Source organism: Dromaius novaehollandiae, chromosome 12 (genome assembly GCF_036370855.1).
Source record: "Dromaius novaehollandiae isolate bDroNov1 chromosome 12, bDroNov1.hap1, whole genome shotgun sequence".
NCBI classification, from domain to species: Eukaryota; Metazoa; Chordata; class Aves; order Casuariiformes; family Dromaiidae; genus Dromaius; species Dromaius novaehollandiae.
Window position 1 is genome coordinate 24,788,556 of NC_088109.1, and position 26,373 is coordinate 24,814,928.

The window sequence follows — 26,373 nt, forward strand, 5'->3', positions numbered from 1 at the left end:
GATTGAGTTGCTCTCAACTCAGTCCCAAGTTCCTAAATCTCTAATCCCTGTAGTTCCCTGGTGGTCACTGCTGACACAGAACTGAGCGCACATTGCTGGAGCAGTGTTCAGCCAAAGAGTGCAAAGGAAGGTTTTTTGCTTAGTGTGTGACCTGCTATAATACAGCATAGTACTCGTTGGAACAATCTGACTTATAAAAAGACTGTACTCCTACTCTCACACTTAATCTTCCAGCACAAATAATAAAAACACCGCACCCTCCTGGTCCCCAAATCCCCCCTTTTGTGGGGGGAGCCCTAATGAGAGTGCCGCGCTGTCTGATTCTGGGAGCGAAGGCCGCCATGAAGCAGCTGCGGTTCCTCTGCAGCATGCAGAAGGCGTGGTGAGAACACAGATGTACAGAAGCTTGTGGGAAGGCTCGAAATTTTACATATTGCTGAAGACTCTTAATCTTGGCTTGCACTCAGGTTCTTGCAGTGATGGGTAGCATACTGTGGTATATTTAATAGGCTGAAAACTTTACTACATTAACTGTGTAGACTAGACCCAAGTTTTTTACTTTACTGAAACATGTCATTCATACAAATCTTTCTGGGTGCCTGTCGGAAGATTAGGTTCAGTCCTACAGTTTTTGTATTTTAAAACTCTATTTCTGTTCCCAAAATGAAACTCCAGCTTCTGCTTATGAAAGCCCAAAGATGCCTGATGTTGCTTACAGCTCATGCTGGGGATGACTCTTATGCCCAAGGGTGAAGTTCTTGGATCAAGATCGGCCAGCCCATGTGGTTTGTTGGTTGGCGTAAGACTAAAGCCGCTGTGCATCCTGTCTCCTGCGTGCCCTGGCGCAGTGCTTCCAGGAGTGTCAGCTCTGTAATAATATACCAACCTCCCGGCACTCGCAAATGTCGCTAATGCCTACTGGAAAATATTCACAATGTTAGATTACAGCATTAAAGCGTTAAATAATTCACAAGATCCTAACATGAAATTTATTTGTAATTTCTCTTACTAATGCTTGCTTTCAATTCTTCCTCCCTTTTTCTTTTCTGGCAGATTACCATTGAATTGGATAATGCTGAGGTTTTAATTTTATTTATTTTCTACAGTGTTGTTTCTATGGTGTTTGTTTTATGAGTAGCACTGTGATCTGTCCTGTTGTCTCTTCAGCACCGACCTTTCTGATATGTATGCGTTGTGTCAGTGAATTAGTTGAGTTTTTAGTCTGCCGTGTGTCTACACTGGGATTAGTTACCATAACTAATTCCATATGACGTTACTTTGAACGTTAGTCCAAATGCAGTTATAATTTCTGGCAGTCTGCAATCATCTGGTGCCATAATAGTTCTCATAAAGTTTAGGACAAGACCTGAGTGCCTTTGGACTAATAACTGCCCTAAGCACCATTAAAACGTCAGCATTTAGCACCCCACAGTGATTACTGCATAGTCTACAAGCAGGTTCTTTTAGCTATTTGAAAATCTAAATACTGAGTTTTAGTGGCATTCATATAACTTTGAAAAAATTGTCAAAAGCCAGCTGGAGAAGACCCTAAAGGATTTGTCTTTACTTACTGACTAGTGAGAGTCATTACTCACTTGCCAAGGTGCTTCATGCACATGAGACTAAAAAGGGCTGGGCCCTTGTGTGGAAACTATGGCTTTCTTTACAGAAAAAGATGACTCTCATGCTATTCATGAAAATATCTCTGTCTTTCCTGTTGCTTCTTAGTCAGGTTTGGTCTATAAAGCCATGTAAAACGTTAGGATGTGTTGTGAAAGCAGTGTGGTGTAACTTTATGAAAATTAGTAACTTCTAAAGCTAGCTTCCTATCATGAAAAACGTCACTTCAGTTGGCAGTGCAACAGCCCAGTCCATGTTTATGCTATGTGTAGCTGTTTTAAAGGCGGAAAAGCCATATTTGAACAAGGACTTCAGTTTAACTGAAATTAAGCTTTCTAAGGACTTTTAAGTGGTCTGTTTCGTTCAGACACCATTATATAGGGGTGGAATTAGTTGAGTTTAGCTGTCTGTTGCAGCAGCTTCCTCGGGCATCTCGAAAAGAAAAAAAGTAGTGTGGGCACTAAATTTGAGATTCTTTTTGCATAAATGTATAATACTGTGAAAGTGATTGACTGGCACATTATTCTACTGAAACACCAGGAAAAAAAGAAATATTTTTCTCTTTGTGGTTTGATTCCTGCATTCTCTCCCAAGGCAACCTTTTATTTGGGACAAAATTGAACCACTTAACGCTTAAAATGTTACTCTTGTTTATTTAATAGAATAGATAATGAAATATGCTATAAATTATTTTCTGTAAGACTTCTGGTAATTAATCAACTGAATTTATCTGTACGAACTTTGTTTTGAGAACTAAATAACATTTGGGGACCTCAGCTGTTGAAATGGATTTGAGATCCTAACTATTAGTCACAAGAGTAGACCCCAGCAGACACGTCCCCCAGTGCTGGGTTGAAGGACTTCTAGAGGAGAGAGTTTAAAAGAAAACTCATTCCTCATGAGAACAAACCAGAGTGGTATGGGGGTGGTTAGTGTGTGGTTTTTAACCTAACCTATGGTTGGGACACTCAGGCCCCAGCTTTGCCATGTTCCAGTGTCACGAGTCAGTACCATCATCTTGGTCTGCTCTGGGGTCCCCTTTTCAGGTGTTCTGACTGCTTTGGAGCAGAAGCTCCATCCTGGATCTGCAATATCCTTCCTAAGAAAAAATTCAAGAGTCTCCTATTGAAAGTTTCAGTTTCAAAGAAACTACACTTTCCAGTGACAAACTCTTTCATCAGAACACCTTCAATGAGAGCTACTCAGATCGTTCAATCTGCTGTCTGTGGCAATTTTCTACTTTTAGTGCGCACTTCCCATTAATGTGTGTAGAAGATAAGTGATGAGCATTTAGAAAGTATGAGTCTGGCTTTTGTTCTGAATGACTCTTGTTTCATGTGGTGGAACACCACTTACTCCAGTGGAGTTGCTTCTGACCTGGATCAGAACGAGAAGGCTCAGGTCTGTCTCCAGGTGTCACACCAAACTTAACATTTTTTAGCTACAGGGGTGCTTTGGTGCGTAACCTTTGGTGTAATTATTTCTCTCTCTCTCTCTCTCTCTCTCTCTCTCTCTCTCTCTCTCTCTCTCTCTCTCTCTCTCTCTCTCTCTCTCTCTCTCTCTCTCTTTTCTTTTAAACAAAATGAGATTTTTTCCTCCTCTTAGAACTGAGAATACTCCACCAGAAATGTGCTGTTTTTGAAAACTTAATCTGTGGCATATTAACATTTCCATCAAGTGCTAGCCCCCTTATATTACGTGGTACTACAGCTTCCCAGAACAGGGTGTGTAATTCATCTTGGAGAAACTTCAGACAGAAGTTTGAATTGTTTAATTGCAAATTAAGTCATAATATGAAGATCTTCCCCTTTAGTTGCTGGGCGTAGCATGCTGTCTCTGCCTGTAATAAATCAGGCAGCATGTGCAGAGCAATTCAGAGTTTGGTCTGAAGGCTGCGAAGGAGGAACGTTCCTGCTCCTTGGTGGAGCGGTGCCCTGGATGGAGCAGGTGTGTTTATAGCTCTCGGAAATGAGCATCATCTGTTTACAGAGAGGGTTTCAGACCCTGGTTCGAATCAATTTCTCAAAAGAAATCCCTGTGTTTCCTTTTTTTTTCTCTTTTTTTCCCTTGTCCCCCTGGCAACTGTAAACATTTAGGGCAAAGAGTACAGAAAGTTCCATTGTTAACAAAATTATTAACTTGCCTGTCTGTCAAACTCTGGGTAGTTTACTTTTTCTGATCAGCTGAAATGCTCCTCCTTCCCTCAGGGTAACACCATATTAGAGTAACTGTCCTATGGCATAGCTGCATTAAAATTTCACAGTATCTGAGTGAGACTGCATGCGTAGATAGATCTATATATCTTGCAGTTACTACTGTAAGGTAATTTCAATGAGGGGAGTCCAAACACCCTTATGCAATGAACTCTTTAAAAAAAAAAAAAAAAAAAAAAAAAGGTCTATTATCAGATGTAGTCTGTCTATTATCAGATGTAGTAGTAGGGAAGTTGGAGTTACAGTCCCTCTTAAAACTTCTGACTGCAGACAGGGAGTGCCCTTCTCGCTGGTGAATAACGCTGGAATCCACCTTGGCGCCCCGGAAATCCCCCGCAGAACGGGAAGGATTGTCACCGCCTGTAACCGAATGTGTCAGTCGGGACCTCTGTGGCTGGCAAATCTGACTTTCTGAAGTACTTGCAAAGCTGAAGACACGCTGTGGAAATGAAGGGAAGGAGTGATAGGCTTTAATCCAACTGGCCTTACATTGGCCTAGTTAATTTACTTTCTATTGAGGGATTTCTCTTGAAGGTAGCTTTTGGTGGCACTGTTGGATAGGAGCGGCAGGAAGGAACTCCTGTCCTCCAGGAGAGGTGGTATGGTGTGGTGCGTGTTTTTAACATCTATTAATATGGTCTGAGGACCATGAACCTTCCTCGTACAAATATGGGGATAAAATGTTTAAGCTTTCGCAGATGTTTTTCAGACTCTGCAGCATCTAGTATTGAGGCAGGCCTCACAGGACAGGTTTCTTCTGGGGACAGAAATTATGATATACTGAAAATGAAATCTGTTTTTTCAGTATTTCCAAAACATTCAAGTTCCTGTAAACTGTAAACGTGCACAGACCTTTGGGATGGGGTCTATGAAGACTGGTATTAAAATAAAGAGCAGAAAACATATCTTGGAAGATGGAAGAAAAGCATGATTGGTTTTAATAGAAAACCAAAACCCAGTGCTGGGTATTCAAGTCATGATCTTAGGGAGTTGTGTGTTCAGAGCTCGTCTTTCTGTTTCCACTCTGGGCTCCCGGTGCTGCAACTTCGCAAACCTTCCGAGAGCGTTAGACTGATGTTACGAGCTATGACTCTGTGCAGATTAAAAAGCCCAATAGGGACGACTTAGCATAGGCTCTATGCAGATGTTTCTAGTAAGAGAGAGAGAATAAAATCCTTAGGACACTGACATGTTCTCTGTACAAAGCTCTTGGGCTGAGTCTCTCTTAATCTACTCCTTACGTACTGGGCTTGTACCCCTGTGATTTTTATTCTTGATGGAGTTGTTACCAATGCTGGCCTCTCTAGGAGGCAGCTCAGGACCAAACTACATTTTTCTCAAGTATTTTCAGGTGTGAATCTTGATGCAATGGTAACAAACCCCTGCTGCAATTGGATACAACAACTTGACTTGCTTTTAGTTCAGTCCCTAACCCACAATGAAGTCCAAGCACCGTACAAGTGCAGATTTTGCAGTGCTCCAAATCTCAGGTTGAGATGATTGTATGGATCTTGGGTTCTCTGTGGTCCAGGAGCATGACTCCGGTAGCAAAGCACTCCCCACTTTAAAGCATCTCTGCCTCTCGTGCCAACTTCCCAGTCTGCTCTCCTTGGATTTAGGTAGGTGCCAGGATTCCTTAGGCACTAAGATGTGCATCTCCCAGAGAAAGAGGCTGCTCTTACGGAAGGGCGAGTAAGGAGGAGAGAAGTGTTAGCCTTCACCTGCAGGTGGCATTCGCAGGATGCCGAATGTGACTGGGAGATGTCCTACTTTTTTTTTCTTTTTTCCTCCCTACATTGCAGTGAACCGCTCCATTGGGCACCTGCCAACATTCAAGCAGCAGTTACATAAGAGCAGCCTTTTTTCCTGGAATTTAGGCCTGCTGCTGATGTGTGACCTTCAGCAGTAATTGCCAATAAATGTGGTGGAGCTGTTTACAGTTACTTCAGCCCGTGCTGAGGCTGCCAGGAGCCGAGGCTGCAGCGGTAGCTGCCGCGGTTGTAGGGCTGCTGGTTCTTCTCAGGATAATGCTGTTCCCATATGATTTAGATCTGTATTTTTTATTATTCAAATTGTTTGTCTGCCTGAAGAGAGAGCTCTGTCGAGCTCTTATTCCTCTGCAGAGCTGATGGTGATCTGTCCCCGAGCCTGAACCCTTGGGCAGGGATGGTCCCTGGCCCGTCATCTTTGCACGTAGCTAGCAGAAAGCAAAAAGACCAGATGCAGCAAAACTCAAAGCACCCTGAGTTTGCACTGTAATTATTTAGCTCAGAAGACTTTTAACATTTGAGGTAAATAACTGATTTAAGTAAAACTTCTATTAAAAGGCCAGTGGGTTTTTTGATTAAGTAATGACATCTGTTATCTTCTTTATTCAGTTAATAAACAGTATCCAATGAAATACACCTGCAGACTCGCTCAATATAGTTTTTGAGTTGGGGCTTTTTTTTCCCTCTTCACTTTGGTCTTGAGGTTTCAAGTAGGTGGAAAGAGAACTGAAAATCCTGGTTCAAAGGGTTTGACTGAAGTAACCTTTTCAGTGATGTTTTTCAATGATAAACTGTAAAACTATTTTAGAACAGCTGAGTAAGGTGCAAAATATGTGCTATTTTGTGGATCTTTTAATTGGATTTAGAAGAATTATTAACCTCCTAAGTGCTGGAGAGATGCAATTTTATATTATTTTCCTGGTAGAGAGAGCTTACACCACAGTCATTTCTCTTGTGTATTTTACACTTAGACAGTGCTTCACTTGTTATGTCTCGAGTAGAGGAAATGCAGGCTCTAATAAATTTTTGTGGGCTGCCTTATATTTTTTTTCCCTTCACAAATCCTGCAATCTTTGGACTGTTATTGCACAAACTAGACCTGGAATTTGTAAGCTCTTTGGAACAGGAGACTGGAGCATTTCTAACAGTAATTTGTCAAAATATTTGCACCATGTTAACAGCAGATTAAAGCTACCAATGTAAAATGTGTAGCAAAGGTAGTTTTTACTATATTCAGTTACTGTAAATGGCTTGAAAGATTGGGAATTGTAAGAGGAGCAAGTGAGATTTAATTCTCACTGAAGGTCCGTGGCATATAAGAGACCAAGCTCTTTAACTTGAGGAAAGTCCCAGCCCAAATAAAACATGCCTTCGAAACTGCAAACTCTGGAAAACTAAAGAACGAACGGTCATATGTAGATCTTGGTGACCTTTCAGCTTAGACGCTGACAGTCCTAGGGCCAGGTTTCCCACCCAAAGGTCTGGCAGCGCACCGAGGCTCTGCGGATGCACGGAGGTGGGAGTCGTGCAGGCGTGCACACGCATGTGCGCAGAGGTGAGCAGGCGTAAGCGTGCGGTTGCGGCTGCGTCACGCGGTGCAGCGGTCCCCCTCCTCTCCCCGCAAATCCTGCGGGCTGTGCGCGAAGGCTGCAGGAGCTGTGCACCATAACAATATACTGTTCCACATCTGATGCTGCCGCTTAATTTATGCCAGTGTAAAATCCTCCGTCGCATTCTAAAAATATAATGCACAGTAACTTCGATACGGGTCTGTTACAACGATAAACTGTAACGTGGGAAGAATTTTTCAAAGCAGGTTCAGTGCTTTTGGTTCCCAGTTATTCTCTGCTGCCCTGAAACTTATCCATAGCAAGTCAAATACATTTTTGACAAACACACCTACATATCATCTGCAAAGGCTAAAATTTCCCATCCAATACAAATTTTTTTCTCAGTTCTACAAGGTAAAGATATTGGCTTTACGAAGGAGGCTTTGCAAGTAAATAACCTACACTGGTGGGTATTTATCTTTTCATGGAATTCATCTATTATTATTGAAGAATTATGAAGGACAGCCAACTAATTTGTTCTATAACTTGTTTTCATGGTTCAGGACAGGTAGCAGAATGAGAACATTTTGCTTTGCTGGGTGTTTGCAGTAAGAGCGATAGTGACTGTATCATACAGAGAAGAGAAATTCAGAAGAGAGAGGAAAGAAGTGGACAGGGTCTTCTAGGACTGTATCTAAACAGCCACTATCCTAACTTCAGTGCCAGTTGATACTGGAGATGATAGTGTAAGATTTAAGGTAGATAAAATAGAAGGCAGTAGTTTGCTAATAAGCTCTGTCCCAGATCTTTGCTACTATTCTTTACATGTGGATATACAGCCTGGCTATCAAAAACTTAATTTGATATTTGACTGACTCTGTAGTTGTTTTTTTTATATACTTTTTATTTCCTCTGCTATGCCAAATAGCTCTCCCCACCACCCCAATAATCAGATGACATATGCATGAAATTGGGTCAGTTTTGGAATTCACAGATTTCAAGACCAGAAGGGACCATTAAGTAATTTAACTTGACTTCCTGCCCAGTGCAGGCATCTAATTTCTCCAGTTGTTTCTGTACTGAGCAAAAAAATTGTTTGACTAAACGTCTTCAAAATATTGTGTTGATCTTGAAGACCTTCAAAGATGGATGTCAGTTTATAGCAGTGCATTGCACTAGCTAGTCACTTCTGTGTCTGATTTAGAGTGCTCAGATAGAAAGTGACCTTAAGGAGACATGATAGTTTGGAAACTGGCATGAAAGTGTGAAAGTCAAACAGTCTGAGGTTTGCCAGCCTGTTTGTCGTTTGAACTTAGAGATGGTCTGAAATGGAGGAAATAGGTTTGTGCTTTTATGTGCACTATTTTGTCCATTTTATGTCAAAATTCCAAAGTTTAGTGATGCTGAAGAAAAAAGGATCAGGTTTTTGAAAGCGTTTGTAAGCATATGCTCACACAAACATGCAGCTTTTCCTGATGAGATTATTTTCCATCCATTTTTTAATATTACAATATGAGATTTTTTTTCTATCCTGTTTTACTGAAGCCATTCCTTGGAGGAGACCTAGTCCATGTGAATTGGAATCTCCATCTACTTTGTAAATGCATTTCAAGCTTCTTCAGAGAGCTCTTGTTCTAGATGTTTACTAAATAGGTGAGTTTAAAAAAATTAACAAGAGAAGTAATCCTGAGGCTTTAAATCTAAATGAAAATCTTTCTACATTTCCTCAAACCCTTTTCACTGTATCTACAGTACTAATTGTTTGAATTTTCAATGAAAGACTGGCTTATGAAATGTGGTTGTCTTTTTCTTTTCTTTCTTTTTAAGAAAATGAAACTTAACTTTCACACCTTCCTCAAAACTGTAAAAGAAAAAGACAAAAATCTCTTCCACATGTGCCCTCTATTTTTAGATCATTTCGTTGAGGTGTAATGAGTTCACATGAGCTCTCACTGACTTTGCTGGTTGTTGAGGTAGACACATCTACTCTTGAGTCAGATAAAGACCATTCTGGGAAACACATAGCCTATCTGTTGAGGAAATGGCTGTTAGAAGCATTCCGGTCACCAATAGGTCAAAGAAATTGTAATTCTCCTATTATGGGTAATGATGAGACATTTATTCAACAACCTGCAGGAATGGAAACTTCAAAGGAAGGAGGGTTTTTTGTACAGTAAGTTGAAAGGAACTTTTCCTACTGCTAGCAAAAAGGAAAAATGTTGCACTTTTCTCTGACCCTGCCACCCATTACATTTTAGTTTAAAATACCTGTGGCACTCACCTGGCCTCTGTTAGTGAAGTGTCTTGGTATTTTACAAACTTCAGTGTCCTATTTTTCCTTTCTCCCCTCCATCACTTTTTTAACAGGTGGAGAACTGAGGTATAGGGAGGCACAAGAAATTTGGCAGAATTACTTACTCATTCTACTCTCCCACCCTATTCGATCCTCCTTGTAAAGTACAGGCTAATACTTTGTTTGCAGAAGAAGTGGTACTGCAAAGCATAGGACTAACTATAACTCAATAATTCTTTGTTATTTTAGCTCCTTTTGACTCACAATTTCAGTATTTTGGGTTTATGCTCTTACTGAAAGATTGCTGAAGGCCTCGATAAGTCCGAATGCTCCAGCGGAGCATTTGCCCAGGGCAGCGCTGCTGCCTGCAGATGAGTTTGGGGCTGGGTTCTGACATGCTGTTCTAGTTATATGTGCTGTCACTGCCAGAGAGGGAAGGCACAGGAATTTGCTAACTAAAATACTTGCTTTTCCCTTCGAAATTTAAATTGAAGAGATCGAAGTAATTTCATGCTGATTCTTCATCTCTGCCAGTTTTCAGCCCCCAAATGTTCATGCATGGTTGATTAATTTGTGGTCATGGTATAAGCCTGGGAATAAGGGAGCTTTTTCCATTTGGAATCCAAATTCCAACACATTCGCTTGCCCCATTGAGTCTATTTGACCTCTCTGCTTTGGTTTCTCCCTCCCTGGAAGGGAAGGTACCTAATTTCCTTTAGAGCGATATGCACATTTTACTTGCTGTTGTAGGTGAGATGACTTATTAATAACAGAGGAATTTTGTGCTTTGTTCTGAAGCAAGTTGAACTGACTGTGTCTGCAGTCCGAACAATGCGACTAACTAATGACTTGACATGGCCTTTCCAATATCCAATCCACAAGCAACAAGGGTGTACTCGGTAACGTGTACTGGACAGGAACTGTGTGTTCCTCTGCATAAACGAGGTTCTTCCTGTTAACTTTTGCTCCTCTGGCTTAAATACTCTGTGTTCCAATCTGACCGTGGAAGAAACGGTTTCCATGCTCGTGAGGTTTCCAAGAGTGGTGACAATGCAAGGAAATGGTGTACCAAAGGCCATGTGAATTAGCCAGGAGGAAAGTCTATTAGGAGAAGAATGGAGAACCGTTCTTCCTGACTATGCCTGTCTACTGAGCACCACAGTGGAAAATGTTAGTTCCCCTGCCTTTTCCGAGATCCCAATGGCCTTGTTTTTTGCCATGTATTTCCTAGGCTGCAGTGGACATTGGGTTAAAATACCACAGTCACTCTCCCAGCCTATGCTTGATTTGTCTGTCTAATTTGTACGCCCTTTAGGCAGACATGGACGATGAGTGGCTGACTTAATTTGGTGTTACTGTATCGTAATAGACTTACTTCTTAGTGTCTGTTTCTGAGAAGTTAAATCAATTTACCCGCTGTTAAGTAGATAGTTTTGTTTGAATGTTTAGGTCTCTGTTGAATGTCTAAGTTCTGCTTGTCTTGATCTGTTTCAGTATGATGAACAGCATTTTAAATTTGAAAAACTCACAATTAAGCTTCTTATGTCATTGCTCATGTTTGGTGCTGTATTACCTGTCTCTTATCTCAGGAAAAGAATGTTTATAAATGAGAATCCCTGAAAATATTTTTTTTAAAATAACATTCTAAATATGTCTTTTAGTGGCACAGAGCATTTGTTTCTTCACCTACCCCACCGGGGATACATGCATTATGTTCACTGTGCGCGATTGCAAACGCCTTGTACGCAGGCTGAGCAAGCTGTCCAGCAGTGCCTTTGAGTTGCAGGCCTGTGTGCAACTGCTACTTAAGCTTTTTGCTTGTGCCTTTGTGTTCATGCAAAGTAGTTTGGGCTGTTCAAGGGACACCTGCTAAATTTTCAAAATGTAGCCCTTTTAGAAGCATGATGGGTGTAAACAGTAATTATGCTCTAATTCATTTGTGATGATTCAGCTCAAGTCAAACAGTTTCTAGCTCCCTTCACCTTAAGTGTTGACCACTAGATTTCTGTTGAGATGAAAGAATCTTGAAGAATGACTAACTTTTCTGCATTTTACTTTCAACTAGCTGCCGCAACCTCCAGAAACGGAAAGCTCTGTAGAGGTGTGTCACCCACCTATATTTGTACAACAGGCAAATATTGGTGTTTTGAAGTAGTCCTGGTGGTGTGTCTTGTTGGTTTAAAAAAAAAAAAAAAACAAAAACTGTGAAATCTGTGTTCTTGCGTGGTGTAGACAGTGGCAAAATTAGCAGATTTGTTCAAGTGGTTTAACCCAATGCAGCATCAGCCTGATAATCTGAAATACTTTCTCTATTAAAGCATGTAAACCAATCCCAGATTCTTGTTCCTAGACAAAGTAAGGGACCCAAAGGACTGGTGGTTTAACCAATCCAGGGTAGGATTGGTCAGGAAATGGAGGTGGCAAAAGAAGCTGGTGGAAATTTCATAATTCCAGAACTGCTGGGTGTCCCGTTTAAAATGGCAGAGTGAAACAATTAATGGTGACTTGACTTTGAGATTACTACTCTTCTGTGATTAAACTCTTCTGTGAGTTGGGTATTTAGGCATATTTCATTTGAGATAGCCCAACATCAGTTCACATAATAAGACAGATTATTTGCTGAAAATAAGGAATAAAGATTTATTAAAACCTTGAATTGTTTTGGAATTAATGGGACATCCAGAGGGGGTGGTGGTAGATTGTACCACTGAGTAATATATTACTGCAAATCTAACTAAAACTACATGGAAGTCCAAGTCTAGGAGGCTGTTAGATCTGTTTTGAAATCATGAAGGGGGGGGGGGGGGAAAGCAGTTTATCATGTTTTGGACCTTTTTTGTTAGTAGACCTTTCTTGTGGAAGACTGTTTAAACTGAAACACTCGGTGGTCATAGAATGACTTTGAGATGTGTCGGGGATGGCTTCTGGTTGAATTATGTCCCTGGACAGAGCCATGGTTGCTCTGCATTTTCAGAATGCTTTCTAAGCAACGAGAACTTGACATACTTTGGGTTTACAAAGTGCAAGTTCTAATCTGGGGCAAATTTGTGAAAACTTGCTTCTTTTAGATACTTAATATCTGAAAAGAGAGATTTCATTTGGAAATGTGAATATGCTATGGGACTTTGTTCAGTAAATCAGAGTAAAGCCTCACTGAAGTCTTGAAACACAACCATGGCATTGGAATGAAAACCATATAGGTTTTGTCCGAGGCCCTTCACAGTCTCAAAAGAACCTCACTGACCACAGCTGGATATGTTAAAGTACCTACACTTCCACCAGAAGTGTGTGTATAGTGGGGAGGGGTGTTTGTGTGTGTACGTGTGTGTATACGTGTATATGTATGCATGGACATAGTGCATGGTTTCAGCTCTTGAAAACTTTTGTATTCCAGATAACTGTAAAATTAGATAGACTTTGTGTTTTCTTTAAATCCTCGAGAATGTGTTGGCATACGTGCATGCCATGTGTGGTCGGTCTGCTGGAGAGTGTCAAAGCAGACCGATTAACTACTGTTAGAGCTAATTAAGGCCTGATGTTGTATTTAGACAGCTTGCCAGTTGATCTTCCTTATCTCCCCCCTTGCTTTCAGCTGTGACTTTCCTTAATATTTTCCATGAATGCAAAGATGTTAGTGTCTCTTTAGTGTTTCTCTGCTTTAAAATGACATTTCTGCATGCGCAGCAGGAACTTGATCAAAGTCTACCACAGAGGCAACTGGAGGATCATAGAAGGGTACGTACAGCAGTCAAGTACACTTATCGTTAATCCACTACCTTTTCCTTCTAAATGGTGAAGTGCGAATCGTGTAGGAAGCTTCTGTGGTTGTTGTCAGTCTCCTAGAAAGTCTAAAACTAGCAGCTCTGCTTATGAAACAAGATACATGGGCAGCTCCCATTGTAATAAATGAGAGGGGTGGGTGCTGGGTCACGTAGAATTAAACCTCAGCTCCTGGTCTAGTCTCTTCACACTTGTAAAATATTCCCCTTTGATTGCACACTTGTAAAGTGAGATTAATTGGGCCTTGTGGAGTTTGCTTGTTTTGGCCTCCCCCCAAAACCCTCTTCCTTCATAAACAGTCAAGCTGCAAAATAAGCACTGCTAATACTTGCTGGTTCATTACCGTATTTCTCACTTTCTTCTGCTTTTGTAGCCGGGAATAGAATAAAAGCAACTTACAGCTGCTTCACTCTTAGGTTTTATTAAATATTCTCTGTAACACAGTTTTAATGCTGATAACAGGTTTTTGATAACACCTACACTGAGTTGTTTGTATCTGTTCTATTGATGTACGTACAATAGTGCTTGTATACTACTTACTATTAGTTTACCTTGATGATGAATGCAGATGAAACTGCATGCTGCTGGATTTTCTAGGTAGCATGTTTGATTTTTCTTAATGCTGCCAAACATCTGATATTTGTTTGCATACTGTATGCATCAAAGTGATGTATAATAGTAACATGATGGTTAAAGAACTGTTCTGAAGCCAAGCATTGCAGCTGAATTAATTATAACATTTCTTAAATACCACACATTTTTTTCTCCCCTTTATTTCATTCACATTCTCATACACTTACTAGCTGAGTGCTTTTGAGTAATTAAATAGGAAATTAAGGGGTTTTTTTCTCAGCTAGAATTGCAAATGACACTGGATGTGGCAGTGGCTGGCCTGACCTTTGAACCTGTGTATCAGCATGCTTTGCTTTCTGACTAGAAACTACAGATGCTTCATACCTGTTCCCACTTGCATTTTCTGGTTGGCTTGTCCTGTTTTGGATATAGTCCTAGCCCAGCAAGAGAGCAGACCTGCTGCCGGTCTGTCACAAGGACAGGAATTCCCTACGAGCTCTGTCCTCTCACCTGAACTGTTTTGACCACGAAATCAAAGTTGTCTTCTGCTCCACAGTGGAGTAGAAAGAAAGGCTAGAGATAACCCAACAAGCTCTAGTTAACCATCTGGATTCAGGAAGAGGTGGAGTTTACTGAACAGCATTTCTTGTAGTTGGATGTTTGTTAACATCTTCATAGTAAGTTGTAAAAATTACCATTTTTAAATGCCAGTTGCTGTGACAATTGCTAGTTAGTTTAATGGAAGAGAAAAGGATAATGTGAAAACTCCCATCGTAAGTTGATTTTTGGCACAGGACTATATGAATATAACAAGTTTCCTTTGTAGTCGGTACACATGTGGAAGATAGATGTAGTTTAGGAGGGCTTTTTGTCCAGCTTGACCTTGTTCTGCCGTGCATTGCTGACTACCTGCGGGACTGAGAGCAGAGTGAACACCCTATGTTGTGTACTAAACAGCGGCACGGCGTTGTCGGACTAGCTCTGCTGGGGAAAAAATCTGCTTGAGCCTTTGAATTAGTCTCTTGCCTCTCCTACATTTGCAGTTTGGCCCAAGTGGTGATAGGAAGTGTATGCCCCTTGAAAAAGTACTGATTTTTTTTGTACTGTTGCTTTAAAGTGGCTTGCTTTTTTTATTATTTATTTATTCGGACTCTTGGAAGCAGCTGGCTGGAAAGCTCTCCTAGTGTTTATTTTACATCTCATCTCCCTTCCTCTTCCCCTGCTCCCTCTGACTCTGTAAAGTGCAGCTCCTATGTAGCCGCTTTCATGCTAATAATCTAGGAACAATTGTGACCTGCTCAGTGGTAGTGAGAGAAGCAGAAGGCCGTAGCCCTGACGCTAGCACCACCCTTACAGAAAGAGCAGCGGTCTCTGTCAAATTGCAGAGAGGTGTTTAGCCGCTTGGTTTAGAAGCGATTTCTGAAACTTTTTGGAGGATTTTTAATTTCCAGACAGACCGCTGCTGTGACAGGAAGAAGAGCCCAAGTGAACAGGTTTCCAGTCGTGGGAACTGCGGGTGTCTGTCCAGGGCATTGCGGTATCGGGATTTATCTGACCTACCTTTGTGTGTGTTAACTGGAGTATCAAAAACAGTCTGGCCTGATAGCCCTGGAGTCTTGTATGACCCGATGAACACTTTTATATGGATCTATTTGCTTATTCATGTTTGAAAGACCTCTTGTGAAGGGTTAAAAGTAAGGCTTCACTTATGTAGCACCTAATATTAAGCTATGTAGTTAATGACATTTTGAATCTATAGCCAAACAACTAATGTGATCTGAAATACAGCTGGAAATCAGTGTTGAACACTTGTTTTGTGAATGGAGATCAAGACACTTTAGTTGGTATGAAATTATTTGGGGCTAGCTTTGCTTTTTGAATCCCCAGAAAATTCCACCCCCACCCCAAATCCTGTCTTGGGGTGGTAATCCTGTAATCACAGCCCACGTCCGTTAGCAGAGTGGTAGCTCACAGTCAATTAATGCCAGTCTTTAAGCACAAAGACCTTACAGAGATTGATCCAATGATGGTGCTTCTGTACCCATCCATTCCTGGCCCTACTGCCAGCTTTTCTATGGCTAAATTACTAGGAGTTCCCCTTAAAAACTTAAAGGGGAACAGCGCAGGGTCCATAGGCCAACACTGAAGCTGGGAAGTGTTTTGATCTATTCCGATGTCTGCTGACGAAAACAGCATGTACTTGGAGCAAAACTTGTGGGCGCTCGCAGCCAGCGCGCGGTCGCGGAGCCGGAGCTCACGGGGATGCAGCCGGCGGCGGTGGCCGGCACCGGTCCGTGGTGGGTGCTTCAGCCAGCAGCGCAGGGCAGGGGCGAGCGGCACCCAGCCCCTTCGGCACTTCCCAAAGGGCAGAATATACAGGTGGGAGCAGACGGGACTGGTCTCTCACCAAATCCTTCCTAATGTTACTTTTTCTGTACGCCTCTTCTTGCTTTTGTGCTGGTGGTGTACAGATTCCCCTTTTTTTACATTTAAGACTGAGACAATAGTTGTTCTTATCAATTTAGAAAAAAATACTCTTTCAGAACAAAAGCAGCCCAGCAAGCTTTAGCGCTTGGCGCCCGTGAGCTCCTTTGAGCCGTCTCTGGGGTCCAAGCCCACCTGGGAACATCTGAAGATGCCAAGTGGGTTCTCGAGTCTCCAGCGCGCGGCTCCCCCTCCCACGCGGCTAGTAGGCTAATTATAAGCGCGGTCCTCTTGCTACTGAATATTGCTAGTTTATTTATTCGTTAAACTCAAATCATGATTTCATTATCCTCTTTGAATTAAGGGTGAGGCACTCAGGCAAGTTTTGGTCAACCGTTACTATGGCAACGTCAGACCGGCGGGAAGACGGGAGAGCCTCACGAGCTTTGGCAATGGCCCGCTGTCTGCTGGAGGCGCTAGTAAAGCCGGGGGCGGAGGTAGGATGCCTGCCTGCTAATTAGTGACTGCATGACTCTGCCCTGCCAGATTGTCTGTGTCTCTTTCTGCATGACAAATTGAGCATCTTACAGGTGAAATAGCCTCCCCCCTTAGACTTTTCCCTTACTGTTCTGTTCTGTGCAATTCATAAAAAAAGAAGAAATTATGCTCAGTGGATGGTGAAGAAGTCCTATTTGCATGTCAGTCCTGCTTTGGAAACTTCAATATGTTTTAACTCTCCTTGAGGGATTTCATTTTGAGCTGAGCATAGCTCTCCTGTCTCTAATCATGTAAACTGCTTTTTATTCATGCAGATGGATAGTAGGTTTTTTTTTTTCTGTCTGCATTTGAGAAAATACTTAAAAATGAAAACAGGAAGAGCGTTTTACACTTTCCAGAGACTTTGTGGGTCTGGCTTGATTTTTTGTGGTTTTGCTTTGAATGAATTTGCTTAAGAAATCTGATCAATTTAGTATTTGCAATATTGGGTAAATGTGTTTTTAGGAAGGTCAGATTAACCATATCTAAAACAAAAGCATTTCATTGTATTACAGAGAGATTGCAGGGTAGGATGAGCAAAAATTACTTCTGAAGTCAACTGTAAAGTGCAGCTTATTTAATTTGAGACCATTTGCTAAAAAAGCCAGTAATGCCATGCACATTTATCAAAATACAATTCAGTGGGTTTTGCTTCTTCAACATAAAGACTGTCGGTAATGCTGTTGAAAGCAGGCTAGATCAGGAATAATAATAAAAAAAAAAATCTATTTCTCCCCTGCCTTTTTCTGAAATTGGTATATATTACATTCGTCCTTGTGTAATGCTGCTGTCTGTCATACTCTTCCACTTACTAGATCAGTTTTCCTCAGTTCTGGTTCTTCCTGCCTCTTCCGCAGACTCTCTTGCCCACTTACGTTTAGTCTATGTGTCTGGGAAGTTTTATGGTTCTGAACAACGCTTTGCCATCTACTGGAATTTGTCTTGCCCTTTCTCTATCACTTCATTGGTACTGCAAAGCCTTTGCTTTCTCTTTGTATCCCTGGTTCCATTTTGTTTCCAGAATGATCTTCCAGTACATCAGTCCCCTTTCCAACTCCTGTTACTGATGAAGTAGTATCGCAATAGCTATTTTTTACCGTCAGCCAAGGCTGTCCTCAGGATACCACCTCCCGCAGACTTGCACACGTTAAACCAGTATGAGGTACCCATCTCACAGTATGTCTTCTGTGCTCTAAGCCGCAAACTTTTCCTTGCAGAGTTGCTGTGTGTTGAGTTCATTGCTGTTAATAAATGTGTGTACCATTCGGGATAGGCTAATTATTTAAACCAGAAGAGATCCCATGACCTTAGAGTGGAAGGATTTGAATCTCAGGCTGTTTGTCACGATCACCTTTATAGGAGGAAGCTCTGGATCAAGTTCAATGAGCCGTGGTGAGATGAGTTTGGCAGATGTCCAGTGTCATCTGGATAAAGAAGGTGCATCCAACCTGGTTATAGACCTCATCATGAATGCCACCAGTGACAGAGTCTTTCATGAGAGCATCCTACTAGCCATTGCCCTTCTGGAAGGTGGGAACACTACAATACAGGTATGAATATGGAAAACCTCAAGCTTACAACTAGGACATGTTGGAAAGGGAAATGTTTTATGAAATCTCGGAAACTTGAGGAGCTAAAGGAGATGGAAGGGGAATGAGTAAATAATCTCTGACCTGTAATTAAGGGAAGTAGCAGTCCTTACCATGCAAAAAGTAGCTTATTAAATGTTTGCATGATTACTAGGTATTTTTATTTCCCCAGGTCATATAGAAGAATGTATAACAAAATAGCTTTGCAGCTTAAGTTAGTGTGACTATTTTCATGAGTAACTTTAAGCAACCACAAGTTGCTCTGAGACTTTTCCTAGGTCTTAGATTTCAGACCAAAATTTAAAATAACTTTATGGTAAACTCCAGATCATCACCTCTCACCTGTGATCTTGCTGTTCTTGGCTTCTATGTTTTAAATGATTTGATTTCTCTACATGAGAATTACACCAATTGGACCTGCCAGCTTGGGATTTGTATGAATTTTAATAAGCATACAGCAAGTAGCTTGTTATATTTCAGAAATATAATATTCTGGCACACAAAGTAAAACCTTACTATGGCAAAAACATACCTACAAAGATTATTGAATGTGTAATGTCTTAGAACATGTGCAAAGTGAAAAGAATATTTGCAGGCAGCCTGTTTCTGTCTTGGACAGTTCGGAGGTAGACTGGGCTTTATGCATAGATATTGCAGAGAGGAGTATCCCCTTTCCCCCACTGCCATGTGTTTCATATGTCTGAACAAAACAATCTGACCTTCTTAAATCACTTTTTCCCAGACAGTTCTTTTCTTTCTGAGAAGTGATATTTCCAAGCGTTTGATATGTGACTGGTTTAGGCTTATAATTTGATGTCATTTATACTGCATCCTAATTATAGGCTGTTGCCAAAATGGACGGTCCTGTTCTGGCTAGCTCTCTTTGTCCCCTCCTTTGACTTGTACAGTTGTGGAGTACGTTGAATCGAGTTGCTAATCTGATGGAAAACCAGTCTGACAATGAAAACAGATGTGATCCCACAGCAGAGGTGTTGCTGAAAACCTGACTAGAGATGTGTGGAAGAGCAAGATTGTTCTGGGTAGCGATACAGGATGAGATTTGGTGAAGTGTAACACGGTGCTGAATCCTGATTTGTTATAATGGGTGATTATGGTTAAGACTTGCACTAGATCTCTACAGCACCACTGCCTCTTCATGCGTTTTCAGGGCATGGTAAATTTTTGTTGAGAGAGGACATTTTGGGGTTCCTTCTTCAGTCTCTGAATCTGTAGTCGTTAGAGTGAAGCTTCTTTGCAAGAGACAAAGTGGGACTCGATCATTTGAAGCCCCGTGTCACCTTAAAATGCAGTGACAGGGTTAACATTCCTTGGGGAGAGTCACTCCTTTAAATTTCCTGCCCTTCTCAAATGTAAGGGAATCTGAGCTTTCATCTTCCTATCTCACGGGTAGCCTCAGGTAACCTCACACACTGTCACGCTGGAAGGAGAAACAAATTCTGCACCAGTCTGGCAGGGAGAGATCCTTTGCTTGTCCTGGCACTGGGACTAATGGACTGAGTAGAGTCATTTCCCTACTGTATGCAAATCCCTGTTAAGTTGGAGACAGGTTCTTTAGCTCATCTGATCAAACCAAACAGGGAAATGTCCGATCCTTCTCTGCAGACACCTTCTTCACCAAAAAAAAAAAAGGAGACTGTTCCGTTTGCATTTGCTGTTGAGAGCTGCAAGATGGGAGATTGTAAAATAACTATGTGGTTAGGAAAGAGCTGTTGGCATAAGGTGGTTGTGGCAAATCACATGATGCTTTGACATCCGTGCCGTGTGATCCTGCCAATTTTGGTTGCGTGCTTGCCTTTTTAGATATTACTTCCGGCAAACCAGAATAACTATTTTCCATCCTTTCCCATTCAGGGGTAAATGCTTAGTGGTTGTCTTTACCTTCAGAAAAATGTTCTGGGCAGGCAGCAGTTATTCTGTGCATATGCGTGTACGTGCTCTAATGCAGCAGTAAAGGGGTTGGAAGGGAATTCTAATTTAGATTGCTTTTAAGTACAGAATATTTTATGAACCAAATCACTTGGTGATGCCTACAGCTAATACTGTAAGATTGTGAGGTCTTGGACACACTCAGGAGCTCTAATTCGTGCATGCAAAGCATAGATGAAACTTTACTGAAAATATCCTACAAAGAGGTGGTAACGTAGCTGTTCTGTGCTGCAACAGTTCAACAGCCTAACACGCAGAAGGCAAAACAGATTTATTAATGTACAGAGATGTTCCCTGACTTACCTCCGCCAGTGATACGTCGCAATTTCCCTGGGGCCTGAGCTTCCTCGTTTTACTTGCACTGTCGCTAGCACAGGTGAGCCCCCTTAGTCAGGACCACTACAATTCCAATAAAAGTCAGCCTGTATTTGGCTCTCTAGTCTTTTGGTAGTATTTGAGACATGAAAGCCAAGTAAATAAAACTTTAAAATGCAGAAAAATGCCAGCCACAAAGTATAACTTCTGGGAGAACAGCTGGCTCAACGTTGGTGAATCAAAATGATTGTGGAGGTTTACTCATTAGTAAAATCATGATTTCAGTTCTGTATCTCCCAGAGTAATTGCTGAGCAATGTCCAAGTTAAACCAGATCCTGATACAGTAAATTCACGTAACCAAACTTTTCTCTCTCCACATAGTAAGAATAGCACATCTGCTCACCCAGAAAATACAGAAGGCTCTGGGTGAAACCAAGCTATTGTGGAACACTACCTTTACAGAAGAACTGCTTGAGGTAGTCACTTGTCTGCGTAGCTTTAAATCGACATTTTTTTATACAGCAGTCTTTCACCACAGCACAGATAAGATTTAATAAAGGAGTACAGCAGTGCGATGCCTCCTATTAGTAAGACTTTATTTTTGCAAAATATACTGCAAAAATATTCTGGCCGCTTACAAAAACTAGGCTCACTCATGAAAATGAACCCATTACTTTCTGTGATCTTTTATCCTGGTCTTCCTCTGATCTACAGTTTTCTTCCAAATTTTGCAGATTAGATAGGGCTTCATAACCCTTGCAGTCTGCAGTGTGGATTTTCTTAAGTTCTGCAGCAGTTTCCAGTAAATGCCAGTGGAATAGTCATCTTCACTCTCTGGACTAAAACTTTGTTCATTTTGCATAGATATGTTTGTCATTGTGAAACTCGACCTAGCCAAATCAGCCAGCTTTGTCATTGAGTTCCAACACAAACAGTTTATCTTCATTTCATGATTTTATTGTTATTTTAGCAGCTCTCGATAGGTAGTATTCTGAACAACTTCATTCTGTGATCTGTCTTGAATAAATTTTGCCAAACTTAAATTGCTTATACCTACAGCCCTCTGAGAATGGGAAACCAGTGGGATAGAGACAGGTTATGTAAAAAGGTTTTTTGCAGCAAAGGCGGAAGTATTGTCCCTGCATGGCATTTTCTTAACTCCAGGTTTTCACACGGGAAACATGTTCGGCCTGAAGTTAAGCAAAAGGTTTGTACCGACACACAGAAACTAGCATGTGATGATTGTAACCTGGTTAATAATGGGAGTTCCCGGGAAACTCCCATGCGCTGCAGTGGAAGAATAGATCCCTGTGATGCTGGAACGGGATAACTGGAGTAGGTGTTGCTGTTTCATTAGGTACATACAGGGCCAATATTAAAGCTAGGCAAAGTATGTGGTTGCCAACTCTAGTAGAAAAGAAAATCTAGAAAGGTTCCTTGTTATAACTGGCAAGAATGATTTTTATGGGAGCGTTAAGAAAATGAACGTGGAAGAGAAGCAGAGCAAGAAGCAAAACTCCTGGTTTCTCTTCGGGAACCAGGTAAGCTGGCAGTGTCGGGCACACTTAATCCCATGCTGCCCTGTTTTGTTAAGGGGGTGAATGTGGACGTGATAAACTCACTCTAACTCGGTGAGGCTGGGGAAAGACAGAGGCCTTTGCCCAGTTGGAGCCCTCCGGATGGCACTTTTTCTAGATTACTCCTAGTTTTTAGAGTATGCTCCGAAGCACTGTCAGCTGCTGCGGTGAGAGAGGTGCTGCTGACGGGTCTGCTGGTGCCTCCAGTTTGCTCCTCGTTGCTGTCAGGTGAGAGCTCCAGTTTATACTGGGCAGGGTGCCCTGATTTACGAGGTGACAGAAATGCAGGCGGAACCGCAGGGTCGAAACCTGACAACAAATGAACCTGACAAACGCTGGTGTTCCCTGAGCTGAAAATTACATAAACCCTGCTATTAATTTATATAACCCTCGGCAGCGTGTGCCTTGCACGAGCTGGCTGGGGCAGCGTGGCGCGGGTGCGGCGCAGCCCGGGAAGCCTCCGCGGGCACCTGTGCCCAGGCGCCGGCCCCGGCCAGACACCCTGACCCTGCTTGGCAATTGCTTTGCTGCTGGGTGAGCTTAATTTTCAGCTGCTTCTCGCCCTCAGAGGAGATGAAAGGGTAGTCCTCTCCCTGTGTAAGCTGCCGCACAGCGAATTTGCCTCGATTAAAGTAACCTGGGCAAATGAGTGACAGTGGAGGAAATGCTGAAAGACTGCTCCTGTAACACTTGTCTCTCATCTGCCAAGTAAAAATTATATGCACCATATAATACTCTGCTTCACCTCCTTCGAGTTTCAGGTTTCCTGGGTCTGTGGAAGTTGATGACAAGTCAGCTCCCTTACATAACTTCCTCTCCATGGAGATTCGGCCAGCTTGTTTAATTAGGGATCTTCTCAAAAGTTAGGTGAGGTGACAAATTACCCCCACAGCTGTCAGTATTTTCGGTGAGGGAAGGGGAGGTGAGGCTGATGGCTTGAGTTGAAGGTGGTCGAGTGCCTCCCCAAGTCAGTGCACCGCGGAGCTACCACTGCATGGTGTGATAAGGGCTTCCCCCTTCACCTGCAAGTCTTTCCAAGCCACCCAAAGCGGCCCTCAACAAGCTGGGTGCCAGAAATCCTCCTTAATTAGTCTGGTTTAGTGGGAAATCCTGGTCTGTGTAAAATGCTGGACTGACCTGACTCTCCTGTCTCCAGCTGTGTTACACCACAGGCACGCACACTCAGACGCCGGGGACCTTCTCCTCGTGCATCGCCACCACTAACAAAACCCCAGCAAGGTGATCTGTGGTCACCTTTACTGAGCGCGGTGCCTCAGACTGTCCCGAGATGATCAATACTTATTAAATAGTTGCATAATTGATGCACAAAAAGGAATTGAATCCAGACCTATCCCATTGCCATTTGTATTTCTGGCACTTAGGAAAGAAACTGAGATGAAGTTATCTAGGATTCTTGCTAGGCACAAGGAGCCCACCTCCTCTGGCAGAAAGCGTAGTTTTGACAGTGCTGGCATTAAGAGAACTAAAGTGCTGCAAAGCACCAAAAAGTCCTTCAGGTTCTGGCCTTGTGCTAAGAAAAACATGCAGAAACCTTGAAAATCTCAAGAGCTAAATACAAATGCCTTCTAATATTCAGGAGTCTAAAACCTCTTTATTTGGCCATGGTTGTTTGTGTACCATTTTAAAAGCAGACGCCTTGGATCTGTTCTGCTGCCCTTTTGCTCAGTTTTTGCTTCAGTCTAAAATGATTTCAGAGCAGTTTTTGTCTTGTAGCGTTAAAGCTATTTTCAGAACTTGACCGCTGAAGGGGATGGACCTCTTCGCTCTCGGTAATACCCGCGTGGCTTTCCGATGCTTGGCTCTTCGCGTGTGCGTGCGGCATGGCAGCCTGAATGTGTCATTTTTATTGCTGTCTGCTGCAGCTTTCCCATTTTATGAAGCAGTAACTTTGAGACAGATGTGTCCTTCAACTTACTGTAGTGTTGGCTGTGAAAGAAAGTGACAAAAGTTGAAAGATAAGAAACACTAAAAAGATCAACAGTGAAATAGCTGGAAACAGCCAGACAACCTCTTCTATTTTTTTCACTTTACTTGTTGGCTTAAATATGAACTGTCCTATACAGTTGCCAAAACACTTAGTTTCCCAGTGTCCACAATTGCAATTGCTCTCAAATTTTAGGAGAAGATTTTGCAAAGTATTGCAGAAGTAATGATGATGTAAAACTCAGATTTAGTAGCATAATTGTGTTTTAGGGTTTGTGGTTTGAACTTTTTTTTTTTTTTTAACAAATTTACTTTTTACAAAATTTGCAATGCTCACAGGCATCTGTGAGCTCACAAAATCTACATGATGACAAATGCTTCACAGGCCAGAACATTTTTGGATCACTAAACTTTTGTAAATAGCACCTGAGAACTTCCGGTCACTGAAAAAAAATATATCTTAATGTTTCTACTGTTGAAAGCTCCCTACCCCGATACGAGATGAGAAGAATTGCTGTTGGTTTATAACAGGCAGTCAGAATTCCCATTCGATATGGGATTCAATGTTGTATCTTTTTAATGGCTTTGATAATATTTGTTTAGGAAACTAATGCAAAACCAACAAGCTATTGGTGCCTATTCAGTGGTCACCCGTGTCTTTCACCATTTGAATTAGAGTCTTTCTCAAGTTAAAATATACTGTAAAAATTCAAATTTATTTTTGACATTCTAAATATGTCACTTCAGAACATGACATACAAAAATGTAAATCTCGATAAGGACCTATATCAAACACTGCGTTCCCCTGCAGGCAGTGGTCTTATCCTCTTGTTCAGGAGAGATGTCTCCAAAACGAACCATCAAGAACCGACTGCATGCAGCCGTTGCCTTCAAAACGAGGCCTTGCGCTTGCTCTAGTAATTAAGCAAGCATTAAGGAAATGCGCGTAGCAATGCGATGCAGATTGTCATGCGTGCGAGGAGCTTTTAGCTTGCAAGCCCTTGGGAACACCCGGAGTCTCTTCCACGTGTATTTAACGCATTTAGCGCAGGGAAGTCGAGCATCTTTCTTAGGCATCAGGCAGCACAGTGTTAAACCCAAACAAACAAGCCCTGATGATAATGCAGGGAGAGACAGAGGGGAAAGCTGCTGGGAATCATCACTGCCCTTGTTTTACAAAGATGATTTCATTCTTATTGGGGGCAATAACGTGTCTATCAGATGAGTTTGAGCATAGGGTACATAAAGTGAAATCATACGACTTGTGTGTTTCTACTTCAGCTGCACCTGATGCTTTCTGAAGCAAACAGGGCCACCGCTATTTCGGTATCATAGCATCTTTCTGAAACTCGGTCTTTTTGGCCAAAGGAAGGTTTTCCCCTTAGATTTTGAGGTGGCCATTTGTGCAGTTGAGCAATATAGGTGAAGATACAAGATGTGCTACATCTGAGCTCAGCTGCATTACTCATCTCCTCATATTGGTAGCCTCATATACAAAGTTGTTTGTGGTTATTTGTGACTACGGGCCTCTCCTGCGGAAACTCGGTTGGTGTTGAGGTGCGATTCCCTTACTGCAAGGAGCCAAGGATGCCGGCTGCTCTTTCTTCCCATTGCCCTCTGTGGAAACCATGTCCAACTTAAACTTTGAAGATAATCCCTAACAGGATTAAAGTCCTCCACAAGCAGGCAGAGGCAAGCTATTCAGAAAAACAAGGTCATGCCGCAATTTTTTTTTTTTTGGGGGGTAAGCACAGGAATCAACAAAGAGATGTTATATAACTTCTATTTATATCCTACTTGCTCACTAGCTGCAGGCATACGAGAGGAGCTGGGAAGGGAATTTAATGAGCTCTCGGGGCTTGCTCACCTTCCAGAGCTGGTAGGAGCCAGCTTGTTTTTGAAGTGCGTCAGCAAATGAAACTGGTGGTGGGTGGGTGGTTTGGGTAGGTGGACTGACTTGTTGCTATGGTTTTCTTTAATTCCTCTGTCTCTCAAGAAGATCTTACGCTTTTTTTTTTCCCTCCCCCCCTTTTAGGGAGTCTGCAGACTTCCTTGTTTCTCACACCTCCCCGTAGCTCCCCGGTTCCCCGGGGAAGTGGGATGCCGGCTGCCGCGGCGCTGGAGCCGCCGGCGAGCGGCACGAGCCCTCGGTGCGTGCTCGCACACGTGCGCGGGAGGAGCGGGTCGGGCCCCGGGCTCCCACGCTTTGAAAGCCATCTGCTCCCCGTTCGCAGGAATTTT

At 42.2% G+C, this 26,373-nt stretch overlaps 1 protein-coding gene across 1 annotated transcript in view; it reads left to right on the forward strand.

Annotated features, from left to right (window-relative positions):
- The window catches only part of ITPR1 (inositol 1,4,5-trisphosphate receptor type 1), a 179,942-nt gene that overhangs the window by 97,123 nt on the left and 56,446 nt on the right, over window positions 1-26,373 (forward strand). The window contains 5 exon segments of the mRNA XM_064519235.1: window positions 1,054-1,080; window positions 11,511-11,546; window positions 13,130-13,180; window positions 16,587-16,719; window positions 18,119-18,309. Coding sequence (XP_064375305.1) covers window positions 1,054-1,080; window positions 11,511-11,546; window positions 13,130-13,180; window positions 16,587-16,719; window positions 18,119-18,309 — 438 coding nt within the window.